Consider the following 20,363-nt stretch of genomic DNA (forward strand, 5'->3'; position numbering starts at 1 on the left):
GAGTTTGTTGTGAACGTCTAGTTCTACAGTTACACTGCATTCGACACTAAATAATATTAGAATCTAGGTCAATTGCTACCCGATCATTTGCCACTAGTCGGTTTTTAGGACGATTTCCACCTGTTGGTGGACAATTCCCACCCATAAATTATACATGTGGCTTTATGCTTTTGAAATTCCAGTAAGATCAACTTCTAAAGAATTTTGTATAAACTTATTGTCAAGCCTCGGGTATTAAAAACAAACATTCCATGAATTTCGATATTGAAAACGTAATATGTGTACGTATATTATGTATGATCCTACGAAAGACTTTTTTAAATGAAAAAGGATGATTAGTTGTAGAATGTATAACATTAATGTTTGAAAATTTAAAAATAAAAATAGATATTTTTAGCATCAATAACATTCGTCGGTTTTGAATCCCTTCAAATGTAATTTAAAATGTTGGGTGGCATTATTGATCAAACACCATAATAACGTACCATAATATCATAGTTCATAGTATTTTTTTTTTATCTAATGAATAAAAAAAAAATCAGAATTTGAATAAATTAATCAATAAATGCAAAAATGGGGGTAAGCATGCTTAGTGAATCGCCCTGTATCATATACGATTATATATTTGAGTACTTTATTATGAGTTTTATTCCGTTGTACATAATATATATATAACCAAGTGCTCGGTCGATCGAGAAAAAAATCAAGTTTAAACGAGTTTAAAATTATATATTATTTATATTATATAATTAATATAATAAATAATTTATGTATACTTAATATGCGTGTATAATTCCTATTATAATATATTACCGCGAAATCATCAACTATTATGATAAATATGTAATTTATGTTTTGCGCGTATGCGTTATTAGATAACAATATTTAATAATCTAATCGCTTTTGGTGCGTGCAACAATAATAATATTATAATTCCGACGATTAATTGCTTGTATAGTTTATTTATTGTATCATATTATATAATTTCGTCGGACCACATATTATACGCCACACTGGGTGATCATAGACACTATCGCGATTTTAAAAAATGTCAATGTTTTTAAAAATTTATGTTGACACAATTTTTAAAATTTTAAAGTTTTAAACTTGTCACAAAACAACATTTATTTTTTTAAAATTGACCATTTTTAAAAAGATTTTAATTGGTATTGTACTTTTAAGATTTTCTTTTTTAAATAACAATGTGTGTTTTTAATTTCATATTTCAAAGTAAAATATATTTTGGAATACTTTGATGCATGAATATAAGATTTTCGACCAGCAATTTGTGTGTAATAAATATTTAAAGTATAGATGAGCTGAGTGGAGTGCACAGGGATTACCCGCAAATATTTGTCCAATACTGTTTACTCCGCTTATCAAATTTTTAAAATAAACTTACAACTAAATATATATCTATTCGTCCGAAATTTGTTTTGTATAGATTTCAGAATACTCCGAATAATATCTATTATTTGCTTCAGAATATAAAATTTAAAATGAACGTTATCATTCGAAAAATTAAAATTCTAACAAAACGATAACGATAAAAATGTAATCTCTCGCAACGACTCAAAGTTATGTATAAAAAAAAGTATTTCCAAAAACGTTAATAAAGTTATTTGACCAAATGGACGTTCTATGCGTTAAATCGTTGGTTAAATATTTAAATGTAATATAACATAATATTCTTAATATCGTATGCGTAGTCAGAGCGATATTACACTATAATATCAATGCAATCGGAATACTCGACATTCAAGCGTTGGCAAACCGATATCGACACCCGCGCCAGCACATAATAATATTAATATTATGTATGCATTATAATCTTCGTGTCGATTCGCATTCGTCCGGTGCGCGTCCGTCCGCGTGACAAAGGCGTCTCCTACCCGACGTATGTACTTTTTTTTTTTTATTTATTATTTAAAATACATCTACAATCTATACAGTTATTTGTACTTACGACTAGTTTTTTACGTTTCGTTTTGGTTTTTTACGTTCAGCCGTACCACAATATATACCAATTCTTTTTTTTTTATGTATACGTACGAGTGTTTCGTGTGCACCGCATTATATAATATACGCTCTCGTTGCAGTTTTACGTTTCGCTCGTTCTCCTCCTCCTCCTCCTCCTCCTCCCCCCCCCCCCCCGCCACCTGTCCACGTACAATATAAAATATTTTATTGTATATATAGGTATAATTACAGGTAGGCGAAGTAGTTATAATATCATTGTGCTCCTGTCCCGACGAACGTGCGGTTGTGCGAGTGTGTCTGTATACAATACGTGCGCATAGGTCGGAAACCGGGCTGCGCCGGGGAGACTAAACAAACACCGCGTGGGTTTCGGCTGGGGAGAAAAAAAAACGAGAGTCAGTGTTATTATTATTATTTTTATTGCAGTGCGTTGTCGTAGGTTTTGGTCGGTCGATTTGTCGACGAAACGACTCGAAGCGTATATATATACCTTTATACAATATGTGCGTATAATATTATGTTACCTGATACCGCGCGACAACCGCGATATTCTCCTATACCATGCGATATTTAAGGCGCGGGTTTCTACTATAATATAGAACACACATGACACGAGTGTAGTACCTATGCGTTCTCGCGCATACGAATATTATTGACTTAGGTACACTCGAAGTTTTAACGGTCGTTTCATATTGGTTGACAATACGGGCTTCTAAAAGTGGTTATAAAACCGATATTATTCTATGATTCTATATACATATTAATATATTATTATATTTTTTGTTTATACCACCGTGCCACACGAAACCATTGAACTGTGGATCCAACAACGTAGTAATGTGGTTTGTGGTGTGGTGAGAACGTATAAACACTATGTGGTAGGTATATTAACCAAAGCCCACTACGAATTAATATGAATATCAACTATACTAATCATAGCAAACGATTATTACACACTACACACGTGAATGTATAAAATTCTGTAGTGGAAACCCACCTTAATTAGGTTCACGCGGAATCGATATAATAATACTACACGTCACGACGGATCTAGTCATTCGTACCCTTCCGTAACACGAATTTTGACGAATCGAGATAAATAATATTATTTGGCACGCAAGTGGAAACTCAATAGTTCGATGTTCCGACGGAGACAAATGTTACAATACATTCACGGTTTTTTTTTATAAAATAGTTATGCGTACGATATTATAATTATTGTTCGAATGAATGGGATTTTTTTCACAAAATAATAATATTCGTGTCTGTACACGGAATCTTGATAATGAAACAGGTAAACACAATTACACAAACGACCGCTTTGTATACCTATATCCTGAATGAAGTTTATCGTATTTTGGTAAGCGAATAATTTTGAATTATGCGATGTAAGCACACGGATTTGGAAATTGTACGCGGCCGTTATTATGCGTTTAAATTATAATAATTTGTAACTTGATTATTTCAGATTAGATACCGTAATAAAAAAACTATAAATAAAACATTTTTACTACTTTATTATAATATTATTAAAAATGTAAAAATATTTTAAACGGTTGTATCGAGTTGCAGTATGCATACGAATAAAACAGCCAAGTGAAAATCTGTTAGGTATTTGTATACAGTCTCCTCGATAAAGTGCGGATTGGACTCTTAATTGTGAATCCTACATATTTTATGTCGGTAAAGTATCGACCGAGACGTAGGTACATAATATAATTTACGGTGCAAATTATGGTTATCGTTCCCGAGAATAATTTTTTTCAAATTGAGTATAATTGCTCGGAATTCTCATTATGGTCGTGCAATAACAGAAAAATGATTTATTCGTTTCTGTCATGTCTAACTACGGCGGGTACACTTATAAAACGTACGTAAAAAATTAAAGAAGGGAATTTCAAATACATCCGATTGTGTGTAGTGCGTCCTAACGGTTTCTCGCAAACGGTACCTGTTTATTATATATTAATTTACTATATATATAATATCGAGTAGTGCTGTTATTCCACCATATTGGCCGAGGTTCTTCCGGTTTAATTTTTTTATTAATTTGAAAATTTCAAACAATTTCGTTATACTCGCTAAAAAAACATATTATATGACAGTTCGTTTATGAGTGTAAATTATTACTATTATTATGCGCTGACTATTTATTATTATGATCGACTAACGAAAAAAACAATGGGCATACATAATATAATTTACCTACGATAAAAACGATGAAAAAAAATGTTACAACGTAAAAACTAAAAACCTCAAAACTTTGGAAATAGTGATTACCTAGGAGAAAGATTTTGAGACTTTGCATAGCTTACAACATTATATTGTAATCGTTACAAATTTGTTTACGTGAAACTCGCTACTGTAAATGGCTTTGAACCGAAACTCGCGTTTTATTTCCTATATCATATTATTATCTATAGCACACGAGTCTGCGCCGTGTAATTATTATATTATTTGCGTACATATTATTATTATACTGTTTCCGACTAGCAAAGGGTCCGAGCGTGGTATTTTTTTTTTTGCTAATTCGTTACTTGTTTTTTTTACGCACGATGACACTAATCTGTTTAACACACACTCAGTATAATAACCCAGTGCTATACAAACATCCGTTGCACGACGACTAAATTAGGGACCGCTTTACATATATTATTATTATTATTATTATTATTATTATATTATTAAACGTTCGTCGTATTAAATTTTTTTTTCATCTGTATCAGCCACGCAAAACTACAATAATTAGGCATGCTAGCTATAAAGTATATACAGGCAGTTCATTGATTTCGATAACGTTTTAATATAGTTGAGTGTTGATCGAATAGAATAATTAACGTTACGATGGTAGGAATACTCTGATGGTAGCTTTCAAAAATATATTATTACATCGGTACGAGGGACAATTAATACTGCGAACTAATAGACAAACTGTTAATTAAACTATAATATGACCATTATTTTAGCCAGTTATAAATCGTATAGCCGGACGTGGGAGTAATTAATTACAGTAGAATAATTAATTTTGAAGAGTTATTAATTAAAATCGATAAATTGTTAACAATATATACATATTACATAGTGAACAAATTTTGTAAAATGTGTACGCGGTATTATTGGTTTATTTGAGTATAGAAGGTATATAATAGAAATTTAGTTGGTATAGATAGGTACTACTAGTATTCTAGTATAATAGAAATCTGATAATTTTATAATATGTACGGCAGCAGTTCGATTAAAAAATTGATTAAAATATTTTTAGAAATAGTTTCACCTATAGTATAATATAGAAGGTACCTAATATGTAATTAGAAATAGTGTATTTTTTTCAAATAATTGTTATACCTACTATTTCTAACCTAATATAATATAAAACATTAATAAGACAACTATTTAGAATCGAGTTAATGATTAATTGCAAATTTGTAATAATTACATCTTTAACAATGACGATAATAATATTATATGCTCGTGTATGATAGTTTAAATGCTGACTTTACTTAAAAATATTCTACTTACAACTTACGATAATTGATTGCAAAAGCTATTTACTATATGTATATGACCAAACGAACTAGGATAAGTCTTATCTATAGTTGTAAACTATTGAATCGACTGCAATAATATATAAGTATGTCCATAAAATATATCGAAACGGTTCTTTTGACAATCATTTTAGGATTTATAAAAATGTATTTTATTCACTTCCATTTGAAATGGCGGTCGTAAAAAGGAACAATCGCAATCGTTGTGATGTGTCGATCATTTATTTATTTTCAAGACCCAATTCTTTTAGTTTGATTATCGTCGTCGCACGAGCTGTGAGTTATATATAGCACTGGTGGCGGGGAGGCACAGGGAAGCGTCCGTTTTCTTTTTATTCGATGTTGGCGTTTCCCGAACAATAAGTGACAATTAGAGTAACGCTTGTCGTCGGGCGTTTTCCTTTGATTAAGTTTTTGGCAGCAGAGATACACGCTCGAACGGACGAGTGTATAGGCGACAGCACGGTCGTCGTGGAACAATAATAACATACATATTGATCTGCACCTTTATAGGTTACTGGGATATGTTATACACATATATACATACAGCTCGTATACGGTATTAAAGTTTAACGAAACACGATAATACCTAATACATAATATTATTAAACTAATTATTTACGTAAACGTTATAGCATAAAACAATATGTACATATAATATATATACATATACAGGTATAATAAATACGTGTCAAGCAAACCATGGCCAATATAATAATATTTAGCAGTATAAAATACCTACTAAGCATTATATTTATTCAAGTATATAATATGCATGTGTGTGTGTGTATGTAGAAAGACTTAAGAGTGAGAGAGAGAAAGAGCATGATACGCCGGCACAGCCTGAAGTGACGTACGCGACACACCCCAAAAGTTCGATACGACCCACTCGTTTCGTCAAAAACCGCGTTTTGATTTACGATCATCCCGCAGAGTGGTTTATTCGAGAAATGGAAAACAACGACCTCGTAAATCCTGCAACGCCTACGTGTTCGGTCGAGTGTCTATACCTATCATCATATTCGTAAGATATTGTAGAAATCGTATAATATAAGTTAAAATATGTTATCGATAATCCGCGATCGGACGTCACGCGAAAATCGAATTAAAATATCGACGTACACTTAATATTACTATAGAACATCACATTTCTCACTTGCGTGTGCAATGTGCGTATTGCAGTATGGAATATAATATTATCATTATGTCACACGACATATTTTAGGTAATTATAGTGCCTACACGTTTTGTTCCGGTTGAGATGGATAATATAAACACAATTCGTTCGATCGCACGGCCGTATGGGAATATAGTAATAGTATAATATAATATATTCGATGTTAATGCATTTGTAATCGACTGATTTTGAGATTTGAAACAAAATTACGGCGTATCGTGTAAATTATTCGATAAAAAGTAAATTGAAACGCCTGCGCTCTGTAGTAACGTAGAACGGAAAGCAAATAATATTATGTTTCGTTGACTTCAGCGAAAATCAAATCAAACTTGATTTGTTTAGTATATTATATGCGATAACTATAATACACCAAATATTATACCGGATGATCCACTCTTAACGCAAGACACTCATTATTTCAATAACTATTAATGTTATTATTTTTTTTACATAAATATTTAAGTCGTTAAAAACTACATTTTTGTTATTATTCTATAAATTTTTAACTATTTTTGATAACACATGTATTTTTAAATCCTTATTCCTAAGCAGAATATTTTTTTGGAGTACTTTGATGTTCGATTCAAAATCGAATTTTGGATGAGTACTGTATGGGTCTTAAGTATTTAAAGTTTTGATGAGCATAATGGAGTGGTACATGACTACCCCTAAAATGTTGGTGGTATAACTACTCTGATTGTCTAAACTTTCAATACTTAAAACTTATAAATTATCACTAATCAATTATTTGACCGACATTTTATTTTGGTAGATCGAATTGCTCCGAACGGGCATCCTGCTTCGGAATATGAAAATATGAAATAAAAATGTACATAGTCATTCAAACGTTTGATAAACTTGATAACGATAAAAATATAGTTTTTTTCCAAAAACGTTTTTTTGTAACTAAAAATGATGTACTTATAGGAGATATTTTCTCAAATAAAGAGTGTATTACGTTAAATGGGCCACCCCGTATATATACGTGCATAATATTATCGTCATCGGTAATTCGTGTGCAACAAAACGTCATTGTCGTTTAATAATTGGTTATAGGTAACCTGCAGTACGTAATAAAAATAATAACAATAATGGATAATGATAATAATATTATGCATGCGTGCGTTATTATAATATTACACACGCTGCAAGGATTTCGTATAATAATAAATAAGCTCGCGCACACACACACAAACATAACATAATATGTATATACATAAATAGGTATTGTATGAGACGATGATGGTCAGAACGAGTTTTGAAATTCAACATTTTCAGTGTACCACGGTCCGCGCGGTGATAACTCGATTTGGGAATTAAACGCCTTTTTCCCGTTTAAGTTCGGTATCTATACATACGTACTTATGTAGTTTTAATTTGCATCGATCGTTATTCAGGTATTTGTTGCTTTAGGACGAGATCCCTCCACATCGTATGGCTGCAAGGTAGCGTTAAAAAAACAACAAGACAAGATGTCGTTTATTTATGCAACGCGGTTATTATACGGTCAAATTGCGGTTAAAAAATACCAATTTTTTATGAGGTTTTTTTTTTTGTTTGTTGTACATAGTATTGAAATCTCATACCAAGGTTAATTTAACAACAAAAAAAGCACGCTGAATGATTAATTCGAGAATTAAATGTAAATTGTGTTTGGGTAAAATGTCAATTGCATCGGTTCCACGACGAGTGGTTTGTATTGACCGAAGGGAGCCACAACAACAATAAGCGAGATAGTTACATTCGAAGGAAAACAAAATAAAAAATCTCCCGTATATTATCATACGCTCGCTATAAGTCTTATAAAGCGCATACTTAATTCACATATATTTAAATTTACATTTTAATGACACCCGTGCGTGGATGTTTTATGGACACATCGCGTGCATATTATTATTTTCATAATCGCATTCGTTGTGCAATTCGTTAATAATTTATTGATCATGCTAAAACATTATAGTAATATAATGTATAAAAGTATCTGCAATTATACAATGAGTGTAATATGGATTAATTGAACCATCAACGCATGAGTGCATTTCATATATGTATTATAGCTGTAGGCTTTGGAATAACTTTAACGTCAATGTATCGAGTTCAGTTGTTGTGTAGAAACGTTTCAACGGCAAACATTACATTTCTTCATAATACAGGGTGATTTACCTATAGCGTGACACCTGCACCATTTTTTCATTTATCTATGAGTTTAGTCAAATTCTGATTTTTGTATTTTTTAAGTTTACTCAAGGCACATACCTATTATTTTCAAATAGGTACCTACTGAGATTTTTATATCATAAGTATAATAAGGACTGTCCAGTGCAGATGATCCAAACTTTTTTTTTTAAATGAGAACTAACCACTGAAAATTGTTAAACAGATAATTTTTTGAAAATGTTAATGTGTCTAAATACCAATTCGAAATAGTTTCTGAGTTGTTATAATACGCAAAGGAATAAATAGGATACTATATTGCTTAAAAATGGTTTTACAAAACTATATAATATGTGATATTTAATTTAGTACTTATTAGTTATTATACTCGGACAATTTTTACAAATTTTGAAATGTTATCTAAAAAAAAATTATATTGATTAGGTACCTACTATTATTTTCAAATCATCATAGCCCCCATAATGTTATTTATACCACAGGACAATCGTTATTGAAAAATCTATATGTATTTATTTTTTATACGTAGGTACTTAAAAAGTTGATAAACTATAGTTTGAATAAATCCATTGTTAAAGGGAAAGAAATGGGACGAGCATGCTCGGCAATCATCCTGTATTTATGTATATAGGACAACATAGTCGACCGTGTGCAGTCCCTATAATATTATACATATTATATTAGTGCGACGTAGGTACATATATGAAATGTACTAACCTATTAAAGATAGGTTATTTAATATTGAATCAGACATAATTCACCTTTACGTTTATTATTGATTAAAACATTATGTATGTACCCTATTCCACTCTATGCGTTCGCGTTGTATTTACATCACGGAAAGTGTTATCGTATTCTCGAATCGAATTTGATCGAATTGAATGTCTGAAACGTATAGGTAGGTACACAAAACTCGCAGAAATATATATCGTATCTTACTGCTTAAACGTGCGCAATAATTATATTATGGTGAAAACATTCGATAAATGAGGAGAAAATAAACCTATAATGTTATAAAGGAGAACCTAAATCAATCCATGTCAAGAATGGTTTTTATGTTTCAATATAAATATCTCGGGAAAACTTTTTTCGTCTTATTCATGCGTCTTATTTTTTTTTTCTTACGAAATTGGCTCTTCGTAAGTGTAAAGAAAGTAATTTGTCCGCTCACAACATATATAATATTGTTTTATTATGTATTAACGCATTTGAAGAATTCCGTTTACATTGTTCGTATCATTTTATATATACACATGTGTGTGTGTGTGTGTGTGTGTGTGTGTGAGTGTGGTTGTGTCCAACAACGATATAATAAGTTATAGGTACTTACACATCCGCCACAGTGTTATTTATCACGCGTTTATTGTAGGTATTTGATCACTCGGTACACTGGGATTACTGCACCTCCGGCGTGCAGGTGGTGTGTTTAAAATATGTAGTCGTTTTTTTCACGGGAGATTTTTCGTGAAAAACTTTATTCAAACATTGCGAAACACTCTGATTTTAACTGCCTTGATGCGCATAGTATTGCGTCAAGGAATAAACAAAACGTTCCGTTCGTACCGCAATAAGACGTGAGTGCAATCAGCAGATCAGCTAATCCTACCTAGGGGTGTGTTACAGTAGTGACTGCAAGTAAAAATGTCATGATTTTGGCTGAAACTATATTTTGTCTCTCTGTTTTTGTCGTTTTCGAAGGCATCGATGCGCACTGAAATGTGAGTATAATAGGTATATGCTAATTATTATCGTTGTCGACTATAGATCGGTGACTACGCAACGAGTAAATCAAAAACAAAAATCGTTCATGTTATAATAGAAAGAGAACGGTGGTGGAGCCCGCGTTACTAACAATGATTTGGAGGAAAAAACAAATCGAATAATTACAGGTATATAATATAATATATATATATAGGTGTTGGTTATTGCCGTGAGAAACGCGGGCCTGTCGCGGTCGTCTGCGCATCGCCGCGCGTACGCGGTTCATTGAGAATAATAATAATAATATAATATATATATTTTTTCATTATCAAACGACGGCGGCGCCCTAAATTGTCCACCTCTCTCTCTCTCACAGCCTCTCGCCGTCTTTCTCTACGCCTCGCCGTCTCGACGTCGTCACCGTCGCTGCAGCCCGAAGGCGACGACAACGTCTTCAGTCGGCCCGCGTGTGTACGCCGCCGCCACCACCGCCGAAGACCAGTTCAGACATGTCGGAGACCCCGTCCGTTTCATTGTTATCCGTTTTTTATTTTTTTTTATGCTTTTTTATTATTATTATTTTTTTTTAATAATCTCCCCCCCCCCACGTCTCGCGCGTTTCATTGTTTCTTTTACAGTCACGAGGTATTTTTCCCCTCTTCCTCCTACTTCGCCTCCCCTGGTTTACACATGCACAACCACCGCCGCCGCCGCCGCTTCGCATACTCACGCTTATTATTATTATTATACGTACCTATATACTTCAGCGCCGCCGCGGCACTGGTCTGAGGAGAAGTTAAGGAGGAGAAGTAGGAGTCGGAGGCGGAGGAGGAGAAGGAAAAGGAGAATAATAATAATAATAATAGTAAGAAGAAGAAGAGGAACGGACGGAATAGGAATATATATATATTATATATCTAAGGAGAACACGAGAAGAATGAGAAGAGTCATCGGTACGGAATCCGCGCGCCTGCTCGCGACCGTCAAAGAACTACGCCACACAATGATCGTCAACGTACCTGCATATTACGTATTTTTATAATATATATTATATTGTAAATATAGAGGTATACCTACATACAGGTATATACGATAATATTCTCTCGGTATATGGTATATACGCCGCCGCCGTTCTTCTCCGGCCTCCCACGCTACGCAATCTTCCCTCCGTGATCTATAGGCCGCGCATACATTATATACAATGTACGTACCAATATATATGCGTACGATATTATTATAATTTATAATATGTTTTATCGCATTCTTCGTCTTGTGCACACACACACACACACACACACACACACACGTGTTCGAGCGCATTATATATATTTTATTATATATAATATATTATTATATTGCGTGTGTGTGTATTATTTAGTACAATGTGTCTGCACCGCGAGTATACATTGTACGGTTTAATTATAAGAAAATTAATATATCTCACGCTTACCCACACTACAGCCTATACGATGTATTAGTGCTTACATGTATAACAGCATACGCTCGTCGGTGAAGTGATCGGGAATGTGTAGTTCTTGGGTGTCTTGTCGCAATGTACAGCCAGTCTCTCGCATGACACCCTACACAATATATAACTTTCTGAGGTAGTCATACGCCGTATATCTTAAAGTCAAAGATATGTACAACATTAATGTGTATGCATATTATTCGTAAATGTTTACAAGCGGTATAAACAAGTATTTTGTTCGTTGTTGAAAAAAGAATATAACTTTTCAGGGATAAAATTATTATACTATATAACACGTGTAATATAGGTACGAATTGAATAAATAAAAATTATTACAATGATAATTATGCATTTACACATTTAAGTTTTGAACTACTCTAGCTATAGGTATGCCACAAATAAAATTAAAACTGTATTTTTAGTTTTTGTTTGCCAATATTACTTGTATGTCTTCTGCATTGAATCCTAACATAATCATTTTTTTTATTACGATACGGAGTACCGTTATGACTTATAAAATGATAATACTTACCGGAAAAATGGCTTTATGTGTGCAGAGGATTATCCCCATCGGATGACTCACCCCGATAATGTAATAAGCCATAAGGTCGAGTTGCACTTATTTTTGTTGAGCTGCGCTAGGGAAAAAAAAGAGGTAATAATGTAATATTCGAACTGCACTCGTTGCAATAATCTATATAAAATATATTTATCAATGAACATGAGTTGACGGTCAGAAATATATCTAAAACTAATTGTTTTTATTATAATAATTACACATAACTACAAATTAAAAATATGTATAATTTTCAAATTGTATACACATTAATATAAAAATTAGTTTTTTTTTTAAAGTTAATAAATAGCTACAATTTAAAAATCATTTAGATAATTACAAATTATTATAGACATATAAAATACATTTTTACGCTTATATTTTATTTCTTAATTAGTTGCGTCGTTGTAACACAACAACCAAATCGATAGATACACATATGCCAATATAGGATGAATGATAAATGATTTGAAATGATCGAATCGAGCTTAATTCGAACATTTCGGGTATAAGGGGCGCACCCATCAACTCGTTGAGTTATGACACTGCGAATAATATAATATTATACCATTGTCGCCACAACTATAAAAATAATAAAATATATATTCACAGTCGAACAGCGCACATACCTACTGCCGGGAGTATATTATATTATTATTATTCTGTTTGCCGAAACATTTAATCGTTTCATTTTTTACTATTTTTATTTTTTTTTTTTTTTTACATGTCGTCATCGTGTTTTAAAATATATTACTAATAATTTATGCATTTGAAACAGCACAACCGTTGAGCTGCAAACTCAATCCGAGAAAACGTGCGACTGCAACTGGTCGTGTCCGTGGCGTGCACTCGTCGCGCATTTATCGCTGCCCCTGCGTGTTACAACAACGACCGAAATGATTTCGCGGCCGACGCGCGGCGATAAATTCTTAGATTTATCGCCTCGACCGCGGTAGTCGTTGGTATTACAGGTAGTGTGTGTGTGTGTGTCTGTATGTCTGTGTGTGTGTGTCTGTATGTCTGGGTCTGTGTATACTGCTGCAGCAGTCACGTACGCGTAAATAAAACAATTTCGACGCCGTTTCATTTTGCTCGTGACGCTTGTTAAAAAACCTAATCACAACCTATTATATTATTATTATTGACCGACCGGTGACGAAGGTTAAAACGGGTAGTAGGGAAAGCGAGGGGACGTAAACTAAATAATAACTTTCTGTTATCAAAAAAAAAAAAAAATAATAGTAAGATAATGTCATACAATTGAATAAATTATTATTCTGACAATCGTTGAATATAATAATATATGTATCTACGATACAAAATGTTATGCAATATTCGTACAATGCATGCGACGAAAACGATTTGACCGAGCAACGAATAGTCTCAACTAACACTGTATACATATTATATATGCGACCGATAAACGTATTGAAAAAAAACTATAAAAATGTCTATACGTTTTTCGATAGTGACTGAAAATCACCCCAACTTCCGTCAAAACACTATTATAAAAGAGAACTTATAAGCTGCGATGGTGGTAGGTATAAACAGTTTCTGGGCCTCATCCAAAAGAAAATGTTCTGCCACTGGTGCGGTTGTGGTTCCTGCGGTCCCGCGGCTCAAAAATGTGATGGGTTTGACGAGAAAACGTTTCCGAGAGACGGCGGCGGATGCAGCGCGATTCCGGTCGGGTGGTCACGGAGAATCGCATCGCAAAGACAACCGACGGGAAGAGAACAATCGCATATTATTATAAAATGTATAAGATGTGCATTGCAACTGTGTGGGTGTGTGTTTGTACAGCGAAAGAATTTCGCGACGGGAACTATGACAATAATAATAATAATATTATAACAGCGCACGACGACCGCGATTGTGCCATTATTGTACCTATATATATATATACACATAATATATATCATTAGCATGCCGCCGTTTCCGCGTCGTTCACGGTACAAATACGCCAAAACTGTGTGAACGAACGGAATGCAATTTTAATTGCGAGAAAATTTAGTATTAGAATATCGTACATAAATTAAGGGAGAGGGATATGGATAAGAGAGCGAGAGAAAGACAGATAATATGATAGCAATGGATGACGTTATGCGGATAAATATTGTTTTATCGCCGCGTCCGTGTCAATATAATATATACGCGCGTACGATATTATAATAACTGTTTACAACTTACAGGACAACGCGACTCGATGAATAATGCAAAAGTACGGTAAACTGCGTACGGAAAGCGCCGCCGCGATGTTTTCCCGCACGGCCGTCCCGGAAAAACGGGAAAAGCCCGCCCGCCCTTTGTGTTAAAACAATATTGTTGAAATATGTCGTCGTTTTCGTGTATAATTATTAATAAGCCAAACTAAAAACACCGCTGCAGTGCGCATTACTCTCGCGACTGTAACCGACCGAACTACAAAAACAATAATAATATTTTATTGTTATCATATTGCACAATAATTATAGTATAATATAAATTATAATATTCAACACGCTGCACCGCAGTGCCAGTGTCGTAGTTTTTGGGGTTGTTCTTGTACGATGTCTGACAAACGAAATATGATTTTTTAATATCGTCATGGCAATCATGAGAAAAAATGACTTTAAGTTCATTTAGTTAAAAAACTAAATTATAGCGAATAAATTATAAAACTATATGAAGTTAGTTATGCGTATTGGCAATAATGCTGGCTATTTAAGTTACAAACTCACGCAATGATATAATATAATTATACGGTTAATTAAAGACAAAGGTGTGTCCACTTTGTCCCACATTCCCCTGCATACACACAGGTACCTACTTTAAAAATCAGGACTTTAATAAATTAATTAACAAAGGAAAAGACGGGGGGTGAACATGCTCGCAGGTGATTCACCCTGTATACACACATAATACATCACGTATATCTTTAACGCCGCGAGCCCAATAATCGTCATGTAGATACACACAATTCAATTGTGCATGCTCCGATCGCGCGCGCTTTGTTATACCGGCCGGCCGAAAAGTATAATAATATATATTATATTTATATGTGTGTGTATGGAGTAAGCGCGACCGTGTGTGAGTGTTTGTGTGTACACGCGATGACTAAACAATAGGTATATACATACCTAGAAGTATATATGTTTAAAACAAAAAGTTTCTCGCGGTGTGTCCAAAACTTTGCCTCGAGCACTCTGTCTCTCTCTGTCTCTCACCGTGTCTATCTGTCTCTCTCTTCTATCTCTCTTTTCCTCCGACCATAGCAGCTATATGTGCACTGTGCACATGTACTATTATGAAACCCGAGATTCCGGTATAATCATCGTCGAGACTTTATGTTTATATTATTTTAATAACAATCTAATCGAAACGCACATCGGATGCCGATCGAGAGAGTATAATATATATATATACGTACATCGTATTATTAAACAAACCAATTTAATATCGCGTTTGGTGTCTATTGTATGCGAGGATTTCGTCATGCAATCAATATAACATTTTTACCACACGATTTTGTTTCAGGAGCATTTGGGGTAGACGTGTTTTTTTTGAAAAGGCGTGCTTTAAGTCACTTGATTATTTTAATTTTATCACTGGGTCGTAATATTATACATTACATTGGTGCACATATATAAATAATATGTGCAGCATTATTAGGGAATTTGACAAGGCATTTTTTAAGGACCTTTGAAATATGCTGCACGAGTGGCAGGTGCTTTGCCCCTCCATACACCTCCCTGATTGCGCCTGATAATACGGTTGGATATTAAACGTGTACTATGGCTTTTAAAAGGTGTTCACCTCAATTTTATTATAATATTATTTAAGTTGATGCATTATAATATATTATATTTGCGTGAACTTTTCGTGGTGTGCACAAATCAAAATTAGTCAGTTTTCTGTTTGTTACTCCTTTCATACAAAAATCAATCTTCGTTTAATATATTATAAATATTTTTAACTAACCCATTGTAATAGTTGAGACCTATTTAAACGTATTTACGACGTTAACGTGTTGAATATTTTTACTGATCGTCTGCCCACCATATTTTATTCGCACGTTTCTATCGTACACTTTTTTAGTTAAGGTTTTTGTTTACTAGCATATATTATTCTAGTTTGTTAATAAGTTATGTTAAAAAAAATATCGTTCCGTATTTGAATAGATTTTTATTAATATATGTAATGATAATGAAATGAAGTCGTATAGAAACAAAACAATAAAAAACTATGGACTCCACATAAATAAAATGTGTGTTTTGTATTTTATTTTAAACATTAAATGTTTTTTCGGGGCATCATCATTGATGAAAATTTAATTATTATTTCTGAAATGTTGAACGAATTTTGTTTTACAATAGTTAACTCTCTCATCGTAAAATATTATATTATTCTTTAAAAGATACCTATACAATATAATATGTTCAATGGCCCATGAGTCGGGAGATCCGATGAAAAACAATTATATTAGTTATATCTTATATGTACACACTGCAGCCTAATATTAATTGATGTTTGATTTTTGATTCGGTGTCGCAGGTGAAATACTTTTGCGGTCCCGCGAGGTGGAACACTCGCGCCTCGGCTACAGCTTCATCGTCGGGTGCAGCCAAGACGCCAGAGAGCCAAGAAGTGTGGAACGTCGAAGAAGAGGACCTTAGCACCGCACTGCTCACATCCAAGTTGACCAAGTTTTCTGACCCGGAAACCGCGGTCAGGGTACGGGGACTGTTCTCGGACATGGCACGGTCCATGTGCACAAACTACACGACGACAGACTGCTGGAATGGCCGATCTGTGGGAGAGTAAGTGTATTTACAATAGTGGTGTAGTTAGGGGAGGAACAAAGGGTGCTGCAGCTCTCCTGAAAATTCAAAACGTTGCTTTGTTTTCTGTGAACTTATTACAGTAATATGTTTACAGAACGCTAAAAGCGTTTCTGGATTTTCCTGAAATTTTCTGGGAGGGCTGTAGCCCCCCTCGGACCTTTTTCTCTCTAAAAATGCCACATCATTTTTATAAAATTATAATTGTATGTTATACAATGTACTGCCCAACCCTGAATATAATCATCATATCTGTTGCCATATATTATTATTGTAACGTGATAATTATTTACGGTCGTACGGTAGTTCTATACCTATACTTATTTGGCTATATACAATACATATAATATGAAATACAATAATATATCAAGAATCGTCAAGAGAATATCTCCACCCACATGTGTCGTCTTCGTCTTAGATAAGGGTGAAACATGGTAAATTCACGTTGAACAGTTCTTGTTAAGTTTTGTTAGTTTTAATATTAGAGTGAATTTACCAATTATTAAATTGAAAGGTAACATAATTTTCTGTGGTTTGTTGGTCACTTTTTTCGATATTTTAATTTCGAAACAAATTTTAAGAGTGTGTAAAATACTACAAATTAAAAATGCTACTTACTCAAAATTAAAATATCGAAAAATCGCTTTCAATAAATGATTAAACATTTTTGTTATCTTACTTTAAGTTAAATAATAGGTAAACACATACTAATATTAACATTAACGAGGCTAAACGAAGCTAAACGAATCTAAACTGCAGAACATAAATTTGCTAAAGTATTAGCCACTTGAAGACGGAGACAGCAACATTCGGCTGAGACGTCGTGTATTTAGCGTTTATATTGTCCACTACTCCAGTGCAGTACATCATACGATGATATTACGAAATAATAATATTATAGCATTGTATGCCCAAACAAGACTAGACGCGTGTGCGGCAATTGTTAATAATTATTATAATTCCATATTCGGTTACACAAACGCTTGTTATCGATCTATTGATTTATTGTTTATTTATTAAAATAATATTTATCATCGCCGTACGCAATAATATATATATATATTATACCTATATAATTGATAACGATGTTATATATTTTATGTTGCACAGGTATACGGACAACGTCGTCGGGCCGTTGTTGAGCGCGCAAATGTACAATCCGGAATTCGATTGGACGGCTTCCATCAACTCCCAAGACAACAAAGTGGCGGAAGTCATCGACAAGCTCAGGCACATCAGACAAGTGAGTTGCACGATATTATCACTTTGGTGTACAGAATATTATATTATATAGTGATGTATAGGAGATGTAGTGCGGTCGAGCGTTATTCTTTAGACGATCCGATAAATTATATACGGGGAGGGGTAGAAGGATATATTATATACTATTAATATTATTAGTATTATTATATGTATTAGTCGGACGATAGATCGTTTAAAATCGTTAACGGAGCCATAAACGTGATTTATGGATGGAGTATTTGCTGATGTTGTATAGGAACTTGTGTTGCAGGATAACACGCATATATACCTATAATAATAATACTAATAATACATAATATAGGTACAATATAATAATATATTGAATTGACTGACTTGCCCGAAATTAATGACGAGTGATATACATACATGTGCTCGGAACGTAGACAAACAGTTAATTGTTTGTTTTAACTCTGATTCGGCTCTATAAATCAAAACATATCCGACAGGAAGGTAAAAAAAAAACACTCGAAAAATTATCGATTATTTACTGTTTAGTTATTCCTATATACCTATAGTGCATTTCTTATAATGTGCTAATAAAGCATTTAAATATTGGATATTATATCATAATATGTTACGATGCGTATTATAATATGCGTTAACCGTTTATAATGACCAGTCAATACTGACATCTGACCGTCGTAACAGCTAAACAGCGATGTGATGGGATTTGGTAAATTTTGTACAGTAGTTATAATAGGTATAAACGTTTCGACTCTGTTATTATTGTTAAGATATTTTCAATACAACAATATTATCATACTCGAGTGTGAGGGAAAGTAAATCGCCACCTCTCACTATCGACCCATCTCCTCGTAAATACCCGCCACTATATATACTATGTCCAACGGGAGAACATGCCGATTCTGCGCATCCTCACTCGACACCTCTCCGCCGAGACCGTTTTCACTATGACAGGTGTCGCGTAGGGATGCCGCCCTGAAGAACCGATTTTCGTCGGCCCACGGCGTGTTCACTCGCTGGGCAGAATAATATATAATATATAGCACCGTTAGATGTGACCGAACGACATCGCTTGATTTGGGAAAAAACTAGGAGAGGTATGCAAAAGTGTAAAAATAATGTGCGTACCTGATATATCTAAATGTCTTATTGATTATAGGACATAATTATAAGGGGTGTGCTCTGTCCCCTCTAAATTTAAACACTGCCGAACGATATTTGTAATCTTTTACTTACCGATTTCCAGACGGTGTTGAACCAATTGAGTTCGAGTCCACAATCGGACTCGTTCATGGCCGACGAGGCCGAAGGGTCCGGCGAAGGCAGTGGCACCGGCAGAGGCAGTAACTCGGGCTGGGACGACGACGACGACAACGCAGACTACTCATCGGGCGACGGTTCCGGCGAAAATCCGATCACCACTCAGTTGCCTAACGCCGACGATTCACAATGTAAGTATTGTTTTCTTCACAATATTATACGCATGGACATAAATATGTTTATCACGGTTGTTATTGTTGAAAAACAAATAACTAAATCTATAGTAGACATTTTGAAATAACCGGCACTAAACTATGTAATGAAATACCATCTCATGTAATAAATCTTCTAATTAATTAATTTAAAAAAAAAACAAATTTTGCAATGGCAATTACAATCTCCCGAAGAATTAATACATTATAGTAATCAAAAATCAAGCGTATTGTAAGTGTTTGTA

At 33.8% G+C, this 20,363-nt stretch overlaps 1 protein-coding gene across 1 annotated transcript in view; it reads left to right on the forward strand.

Moving 5' to 3' along the window:
- LOC132938233 (division abnormally delayed protein) overlaps positions 1–20,363 on the forward strand; it is an 86,249-nt gene that overhangs the window by 63,485 nt on the left and 2,401 nt on the right. The window contains exons 5-7 of the mRNA XM_061004951.1: positions 17,133–17,398; positions 18,530–18,662; positions 19,893–20,097. Of these exons, the coding sequence (XP_060860934.1) occupies positions 17,133–17,398; positions 18,530–18,662; positions 19,893–20,097 (604 nt within the window). The remainder of the gene's footprint in view (positions 1–17,132; positions 17,399–18,529; positions 18,663–19,892; positions 20,098–20,363) is intronic.

This window comes from Metopolophium dirhodum, chromosome 2 (genome assembly GCF_019925205.1).
Source record: "Metopolophium dirhodum isolate CAU chromosome 2, ASM1992520v1, whole genome shotgun sequence".
Lineage (NCBI taxonomy): Eukaryota > Metazoa > Arthropoda > Insecta > Hemiptera > Aphididae > Metopolophium > Metopolophium dirhodum.